The sequence below is a fragment of the Drosophila suzukii genome, chromosome X, assembly GCF_043229965.1.
Source record: "Drosophila suzukii chromosome X, CBGP_Dsuzu_IsoJpt1.0, whole genome shotgun sequence".
Classification (NCBI taxonomy): Eukaryota; Metazoa; Arthropoda; class Insecta; order Diptera; family Drosophilidae; genus Drosophila; species Drosophila suzukii.
This window is the reverse complement of record NC_092084.1, coordinates 8253070-8262697: the sequence shown is the minus strand read 5'-3', so window position 1 is coordinate 8262697 and position 9628 is coordinate 8253070. Positions and strand designations below refer to the sequence as shown.

General features: G+C 41.4%; 1 protein-coding gene across 1 annotated transcript; it reads left to right on the top strand.

The window, feature by feature from the left end:
• Positions 1 to 3995: 3995 nt before the first annotated feature.
• Positions 3996 to 6221, top strand: ase (asense). Its single transcript, XM_036820181.3, has one exon. The coding sequence runs from the start codon at positions 4242 to 4244 to the stop codon at positions 5784 to 5786; it is 1545 nt and encodes a 514-aa protein (XP_036676076.2). The 5' UTR covers positions 3996 to 4241; the 3' UTR covers positions 5787 to 6221.
• The last annotated feature ends 3407 nt before the right edge of the window (positions 6222 to 9628 follow it).

Here is a 9628-nt window from a genome sequence, read left to right as displayed (position 1 = left end):
GCCCCGATACCATATAGTCCCATATATACGCATGGTCATGGTGTTCTCTACACGGACAGAAAAATCTCACTATATAGATGATTCATTTCATGATTTTAGAAATCACTTTTGGACTGGAAAACAATATTTTAATGGTTATGATGGTAATACTTCATCAATAGTAAATTATTATAACATTCAATTAAGAAATATTAAACACATCTTATAGCATAAATGTAAGTCCTGGTTTTTTTTTCGTGTGTATAGGGTTCCAGGTAGAGCACCAATACCAGTACACACGCACAATCACACAGACACTCACGCACACTTATGTAGAGCACAAGGCACGTGCGCGATCGCACAATAACAATTTACCATTCCATTCAGCTGCATTCGACTTTTTAGGGAAATTCACAATTTTCGCTTTTCATTGTTCTTAAAAGCGGTACTGAAACTGGACGCAATCGCACACTTTTGGCGCAAGCCGAAGGTCGCACTTTTCCGCTGGTGGGAAAATGCTGGAAAAATGGAAAAAAGAAAAGTACTTTCGAGAATAATGTTTCAAAAATTATTTAGAATTTTTTAAACATTAAATTTAATGTTTATATCGATTCTTGTACAGAAAAGAGCTTTGCTTTAAAATCCTGTTAAAATTTAATGTTATTGATGACCTTCAGATGGCCTTCATTACAACTGTTAAACATTTAATATTTTTTTAAGATCCCAAGTTAACTCTTAGTAGATTCTCAATTCTATTTGGAAATCAAAAATGATTCCTGAACAGTGTTCCAAAAATTGTTATCCCCCGCAGAGCGATTCTTTTGTGAAGTTCTTCGCCTGGGTCCTGTCACTTTTTCTCGGGGCTGCTTGATCCCGAAGTTATTTCGAGGACTTCCACAGCGAGACTTCCGTTCCTTCAAGTTTCCGCCACTCATAAATCCAGAAACGAAATAACACAGAAATGGGAAAACAAGAGGCTGCCTTTGGATTTATGAACGCACAACTGCACACAGATGCCGAATGAAGAAGGATCCTGAAGGATCCACTTGAGCCGACGACAAGTACACACAGGACATGAGAGGGCCCCAGGACTACTTATTCGTATACCCATTCACTCGGCGCCTTCCTCGGGTTACACAAAAATAATTTAATGAATCGGGAAAGGAAAGGAAAGGCAAGGAATGGATGTGGAAAAAATAAAGGAAAAGCCAAGCCAATTTGATGGCTGGGGATCAAAGTCAAAGTGCTTTGAATGCTTTGCCTGATTGATTTACGATTGCCGAGTGTGAACCCGAAAAAAAAGGGACGTGAGATCTCCCAGGATCTGTGTATATGCTTTCCATGTGTTTGCTCACCGCTTTCACTCCCATTTCAAATTTCACTCATCATCTATATTCATATTTCCAGCGCTCCCTTTCCCATTTCCCATTCAGGATTTTTTCCCATTGAAATCGCTGCCTTCTCGAAATGCAAATAAACCAGAAACCATCGGAGCGTTTGCCAATCCCAAGATCGAAATTAGTTTTTGTTTGCCCAAATTGTTGTATTTTCTCAAGCCGCCAAAGATGAAAGTCAAAATGAAATGGAATTTTGAAAAATTGAATGCCAGGATTAGAATACAGGATGTTAGTTTTTCAGAGAGTGGGAGAGAGTCTGCAGATATTTGTTACATAGAGGGTTGAATATAGCTTCGAAAGCTTAATATTAATTATAAAGTTCAAATGGTTCCCCGAAAAAATCAACCATAAATCAAGAGCTCAAAAACCGTTTTTAGAAATCGACTACTTAACACCCTATAAACACATTTGCCCTTATAGAATTGTCTTGTTATTATTTTATAATTTCAAACTGCCCAAAATATTGAATATACCCCCTATATTTGTCATTACGAAAATTCCCCTAGAGATATTGTCAGATTTCTGTACATATCTCTACCTATCTGTGTGAATAAGAGAAACGGTGAATTTTTGGGAGAACCGAGTTGCATTAATGCGACTTTCAACCCTGTTGGGAATCAGACAAATTATAATTCCATCGGGGGTTGCTGAAAAGGCTACACAAAAATATTCCTTATTATTTATTTATGATTATTATTATTTTATTTTATTTTTATTATAAAGCTCAGTTGGATACACATTAAAAAATAAATGTATTATCGTTTATAAAAAAGGTTGAAATAAAAAATGGACCATTCTTAATAAGGTGTTTTGTTTTCAGAATAGATATTACCTGTATTTTCGATTGAAATAAGATTTACCAGCAAGCTATACGTTATGCCTTATATTATATTAAAGAGATTTCTCCTTCAGTTAAACTTACAAATAATGGTTGGGTGCCACAAGAACCCATTTTAAGAACTTTATAGCTTGCTTAATTACTTTTAAGTAAATCAATAGTTTTTCATAACAAATTAGAATCATTTCTAGTATAAACATTTTTTGAATATTATATTCAAGTATGGTACATCGTGGACAGAAGCTTAAAGCGTATCCCCACTTTATTGTTTTCCCAATAATTTTCTCTCAGTGGACACGAGGGGCGTGGCAGTGGGGCGGCCTCTCGAAAGGCGTGTCGTGTCGCGTCGTCAAAGTGGGACGCAACCAAGTCAAAGCCTCGAGGACAACAAAGGACGCCGAGCAGCAAGGACTCCTCAGTACTCAAAATACTCCTCAGTACGCACAATCGTTGACTCCTTTCCTTTGAGAAGCCTGTCTGCATTTTGCGAACAAGGAACGGGGATCGAGGATCGTGAATCGTCGGGATCCTGGATCAAAAACCGGTAGTCGACTCTGGCGGGAACCCCTTTTTCCCCCGTCGATGATCCTGTGCTCAAGTCCGTTTCCTTGAACCTTTCAAGTGAACTCAAGTTTATAAATTGTGCAGCAAGTACCACACACATACACTCCGCTATATACTCAGGTCTGTTGGAAACTACCTGAGAACCCGGACCGAAAAAAGTTTATTGTAGCACAAGCACACCGAAAACTAGTTTCCACAGACAGACCTAAGCTTCCAAAAATAAAAAAGAAAAGAAAAAAAAGATGAAAGAACTAGACTACTGGTAAAATTATTTTCCCACCAGACTAATTGCCAGAGATTTTTCTGCTCGACAAAGTGGGAAAAAAATAAGTAGCTAGAGAAAGGATGGGTGTTTTCTCACCCCTCGAAGGATTTGGATCGGCATCTTGTCAATTTTAATTAGGATTTATGGCCGAACAACTTCGCCAGGATCTTGCTTCTCGCCTTCTTTAATTTCCCTTAATTAGCCCGACAATTGGCAAATGATTTTGCACAATGCCGGTCCTGATTGGTTCTATTTTCTTCAGCCAGAAGCTGGGAAATTCTACAAAAGATAGTCCTGGGACAGCCTTTCGATTAAGTGGAAAGTTAAGTAGAACTGACAGGTCGTTGATTCGATGATTAATTGTCGTCATGCTTGGAGGTTGTGTTGATTGGGAATAATTTCTGGGGGTCTGGAACATCTTAAGTGATTGAGTGATGAAAAAAACTATATATGGTAGGAATACTACATATTATTCTTCAAATAGTTAAACTAAACAGATTATTGCATAAGTTTAAAACCGCAGTCTTACGTGATCTATGAGGTTTGTGTGTGGGAACCCAAGGTGCGGACTGCCCTGCAGATCCTCAGGTACACTTACCTTCGAGACCAGGGCTGCCAAAGCTCCCCTGGCCATATATGTTTATTACTTTATACATATATGGTTATTATTATATGCATATATCGAGAGGGGCGGTATATAAACACGCTGTGTTGTGCTGTGTGCCCGATAAATAAGGAGAGAGAGATCGTATCGGGGCGAAATCCACCCTTAAACCAGGTGGAGTTTTTGGCTCGAGTCGATCAGATGTTAGTTTTCCCAAAAGCCGCACTCTAAATGATATATACGGTAGAGGTGTGTGTGAGTGAGCGATCGAGGGAAGTAGACACCCCAGTCTAGGGGATGAAAAGTCAGGCCTTTTACATAAGGGATACGCAGGACCTCGAATACCTCGTATATTGTGTGTGTCAGTCAACGAAGTCACTTCCGTTGGGTTTGCGTTTTAGTTCGAGTTCGGAGTTTCGGGGCACGCGACACAGAACGCCAGCAGCTGTCCTGAAGCAAGGACACACGAGAACCACACCACACATTACATCAGTCACCTTTCAACATTCGTCCAGGGAACACCGTGCTCCACAAGGAACACACCCGCACAACCCACACAAGTTTTGCTCCCCCTCCCTCCCACGAGAGAAAACCATGGCTGCCTTGAGCTTCAGCCCATCGCCACCGCCCAAGGAGAATCCCAAGGAGAATCCCAGTCCGGGACTAAAGGCCACCCTGAAGCCCTTTGGCAAGATCACCGTGCACAATGTTCTGAGCGAGAGTGGCGCCAATGCCCTGCAACAGCATATAGCCAATCAGAATACCATTATTCGCAAGATCCGCGACTTTGGTATGCTGGGTGCGGTTCAGAGTGCGGTGGCAAGTACTACCAATACCACACCGGTGCCCAGTCAGAGGAAGAGACCGCTGGGAGAGTCCCAGAAACAGAATCAGCAGAATCAGCAGCCCAGCGGGGGAAAAGCTTCGGTGCCCGCCAAGAGGAGCAAAACCAGCAAGAAACTGGCCGTGGAAAAGCCCCCGAAAACCCCATCCATAACTCAACCCAGTAAGATCCAAACGGAACCCAGTTTGGGCACCCCGGGAAGAAAGGGTTTGCCACTGCCACAAGCTGTGGCCCGTAGAAATGCCCGGGAAAGAAATCGCGTCAAGCAGGTGAACAATGGATTTGCCCTGCTGCGCGACAAGATTCCTGAAGAAGTTTCGGAGGCGTTCGAGGCCCAGGGAGCGGGCAGGGGGGCCAGCAAGAAGCTCTCCAAGGTGGAGACCCTCCGCATGGCCGTGGAGTACATCAGGAGTCTGGAGAAACTGCTGGGCTTCGATTTCCCCCCACTCAGCGGCCAGGGCAATAGTTCCGGTTCCGGCGACGATAGCTTCATGTTCATCAAGGACGAGTTCGATGGTCTGGATGAGCATTTCGATGACTCCCTGAGCAACTACGAAATGGAGGAGCAGCTGCCGCCGGCTGGTCAGCCAGCTTTGCCAGTGGAGAATCACTTGCCCAATCCGAATCAGAATGAAAATCTGAATCCCCTGCAAGCCAGCGATCTCCTGCCCAGCTTGACCACCCTAAATGGGATGCAGTACATCAGGATACCGGGGACCAATACCTATCAACTGCTAACGGCTGAATTATTGGGCGATTTGAGCCAGCAGGAGCACCAGCAACAGCAAGAGCTGGAACAACCAGGAATAACAGCTGCCTCTGCGGGGCAGTTATCGCGATCATCGCCCGTGCCACAAAAGGTGGCAAGTAGCCCCTGCTCCTCGCCAGTTTCACCTGTCGCCGCGAACGAGCTGCTCTTGCAGGCGTGTGCCGCCCAGCTGCAACAGCAACTGATCAAACAGGAATACGTCAGCGGTGGCAACATCAACGGCAGCAACACCAGCAACACTTTGAGTTCCCCGCAACAACAGCAACAGCAGCAGCAGCAGCAGCAAGTTCCAATCCTGGGATCCTCGCCCATTTTACCCGCTTTCTACGACCAGGAACCCGTAAGCTTCTACGACAACGTAGTGCTGCCCGGCTTCAAGAAGGAGTTCAGCGACATCCTGCAGCAGGAGCAGCCCAACAACACAGCCGGCGGTTGCCTCTCCGATGAGAGCATGATCGATGCCATCGACTGGTGGGAGGCACACACGCCCAAATCCGATGGCACCTCCACCAATCTGTCCATGTAGCCAAATCCAAAATCTATCTCAAGTCTCTAGAGCTTTCGGAATCCCTTAACAAAAGGTGCTGTCAGTATAAATTCAAGATTCTATTGCATACTTTCGGACACCTTTCCAAAGTAATTTCGAATCCCTAGAGATATTTAAAGTTTTTTTTTTTAATCAAGCCTTGACTGAGTCATTGTGTAAATAGCAATCTTAAAAACAAAATGAGTCTAAGAACCAGAAAGAGTATGAAAGTCATCTAGTGATATAAACCAAATCGAAAGAACCTTCTAAGACCCAACCACAAAATAGTTAACCTGATAAAGAGCTAAATGTTGAGCCAGTCGTAGTTCGTAATCCTTTGCCCATTTTACTTTATTTTTTAATTGTGTTTACTTAAGAACCCAATTTTTTTCATAGATTTAATGTACGAATGTTGAGTTGATAAGCGATTTTATATATGTACAAGTATGTATCTAAATATAAAGCAAATATATATGAAAATTTGTGAAAAATCAAATTAATTATTGTGATTTTTATTGGACAATGAAAAGAAAGTACTTGGGAATTAAATTATTTTTTTCAGCTTGTATTTAGTTTTGAAATGTTTTCGTTGATATAGTAAAATTAATCCTCATGAGATCAAACTTAGTTCCCATAGCTCTCATCCGCTGCCTAACGGTTTTGCATATCATATTGAGTTTCAAAAATAATGGTAAATGGCTAGCAAACATGCACATTCATCGGATCCACAAAAAAAATGTGGAATGGAATCGGAATATCATGTTCATTTTCATAAGCGTCCATGCATGCAAAAGGACTCGCCGTCTGATGGATAGATAGAGAGCGAAACAAGGATACACGAGAAATATTTGCATATATGCACTTAAAATATTTAGTTCTCTTTAGTTCTCTGAAAATTAGAAAACTCTTAAAATTTAATTGTTCAACGATATTTTGGAAATCAAGAATTACAATTAACAAGCAATTCTTTTCAAAAACGAACTTTCGAAAATACATTTTTTTAAAAAACAATCTATCTATCCTATCTGTCCCATTATATGGTTTTCTGGACTTTCTTTTTTTAGTGTAACATAGAGGGTAGCAGATCCTGCAAGGCACTGCGCTCCAGTGCCCCGATATGCTAATGAGCCTCATGTCCTGATAAATGACAGTGGCATATGAGAAATATTCGAATTTCGAATGCCGTAACCCTGCAACGTGGGAATTGAAAATGAGAACTGGAAATTTAAGAGTTATGCTGCAAGTGTTCGGTATTCGTTTGTAACGGTTCGGTTTAAACATGTGCCCCGATCCATAATGACACAAGTAATTAAAAAGTGCACCGAAAAAAAGGGGGAGGAGGTTGAAAAATTCTAGGGTGGTTGGGAAAAAGGGAGGAAAAGCCTTCAGGGTAAGGACTTCAGTGCATATTAATTAGGGATTTAACCGGGCAACCGCAAAAGCAAACAGAATGCCCCTAAAAAAGGGTCTTAAATGTCCTGATATCGAATTGTCGATCTTAAGATGAAATCTTTGATCGATTAGTTCATCTTAAAGTGATTGAATTGTGTTTGGGATTTGCATAAATGACTGAAGGAGCCTGTCAAAGAAAAAAAGGTTAAAAACCAGAAAAGTTTTTTCATTCATAAAGAAATTATTTAAATTTACAAACAGGAAAAGTTTCCCATCATCGAAAATGTCAGTCCCTCAAAAATTAGAATTTATTTATACAAATCTTGGAAAATACAGTTTTACATTTTGACCTTCAAAAAGTATTACAAAATATATATTACCATTTATTTACCAAAACACATGGATCACTCTCTATTGTTCCCACTTTCCTGAAAATATTTATAATCTCCAAGGAGATATATAAGTGGAATATATAGGCACATACTTTTGGCATTTAAAGTAGCAAAATCTTGACTGCTCTCCTCATTATTTACAGGATATTTTCTCACCCTCACGCTGACTTGGCGCTAGGCTCTCCTGTCTCCTGGCTAATTGTATGCAGGACCTCATTGTCCTGTGCCTACGTGTCCTCGCAACTGTCTCCCCTTCCCTTTTCCTTGGGACATCTGCCCAAACAGGCCAAAAACTGAGGAATAAACAGAAAAAACGCGCCAACCCAAAGGATATAGATGATGCAAAATTATCCAAGACGGCCGAACAATGAGGAAAATCAATTGAAAATCGTTTGGCCATTAAGAAAAGATGGCCTGTGCCAAAGGATCTGCCGGGAAGGAGAAGTGCATCTGCAGGGCCCCGAAAAATCGAAGAACCCAAACGAATCTGGGTAATACACTGATAGAAAATAATGATCTTGACTTGAACCCGGAATTCTAGATATAAAACTAATTAGGACTTGAAGTTAACATATTATGTTTAAAATTCAAGAATAATTTAACCTTGATTTTAGAAAAGTAGTTCTCAAATTTATTTTTAAGAAAACATTCTTAATTATGATTGATTTTATTTTGCTGTGTGTATATGCTGGCCTGATCCCGAGCTCCTGAGTTCGCCTACAACCCCCTTTTTCCGAGCAGTTTCCAGTTTCCCAATCCAGGTGCAAAGTTATTTTCCTACCTTTCCATTTTCTGGTGTGATTGTGGTGGGTGCCCCGTTCACCGTTAGCAGTGAAAATCTTTTTCACGCACCGTTATAATTATTAAATATTGGTAATGCGACACGCCCCTTAACCGTACACCTTCGATTTTGGATCGGATTTCGTATTTTTCCCGTTCGAACTCGGAAATCTATGCCGTTAGTTGGGCTTGGTTTTCTATTTTTAATTATTTGGTGAATGCAAAAGGCTTAAGGGACAGATGAAATCTCAAAGGAATATGTGGTATGGACCCGCTCGTGTCCTTCGATTGGGGGATTCGGTTTCATGGCTCTGGGTGCCGCGATCGCTTTTGATTTTCCCCGTCGTTATGCCATTTGGGGTCACGCCCCCACATGTCACCATTGAATATTCATAAATCATTGCGAGTAATAATGAGTTATTACTCCGAGTACCGTCTGTTATTCAGTTCACTTTAGCGTGTGCGCATGCGTATACCGTTGACTTGATTGGGTTTCCCGTTGCTCGATCCTCCGATTTCTGGGCATATTGCATTACCATTATCCAGGCAGCCAGGTGCTGATCTCTGACCCGATCGAACACGAGCTGGCTGGTGGGTAAAATCAATTGTAATTGCGACAGATGACACAAGTTTCTTCGAGATTTTAGTCTCGTGAATGAATAAATCTTGGGGGAAACACTCTGTATAGACAGATGTTTTGGGAGTAAATGTTATATTCAATGAAATGATTAAGAATAAAGTTTTGGCTGGATATTTCTGCAAGATTGGATGGCTGATTGGGAATCATTTATTCCCAGACTTATTCTTGTCTTACTTTAGTGCTTAAAGGATTTGACCACTTTTGTGAGTGCCTGATCCACTGAGCCACGCTGATCCTTTGTGGTCTAGTTTCATTCAAGGATTTCATTTATCCAGTTTCATTCAGCTCTGATTTCTTAACGCAGTTCTCTGGCTCATAGATATACTGCTCTGGCAATTATACTACTTGCTGTGGCTTATGAAATTAACCGCAGCCTAAGCCGAGCTACTTAAACTTAAGCAGCTACTTATTTTCTATAGTATTCCGTTTTTTTTGCTATCTATCTTCGAGTGGACGTACTTCAGTCCACAATGAGGCACTTAAGTGTGCGCTTTGTGGCTAAGAACCTTAAGCGGTTAATCCAGCGACTGGGAACCAGGTCAAGAGGATAACGCTGGACAACAGTGGAGGGAAAAAAGCAGGTTAACACTTTCTGGAACCGCCTGTGGTTCACCTAAGCCCCCCGCCCTCTATATATT

Bases quoted from the DNA above. Each gene is read 5' to 3' on its own strand.
- ase (XM_036820181.3), top strand. From the start codon at position 4,242: ATGGCTGCCTTGAGCTTCAGCCCATCGCCACCGCCCAAGGAGAATCCC.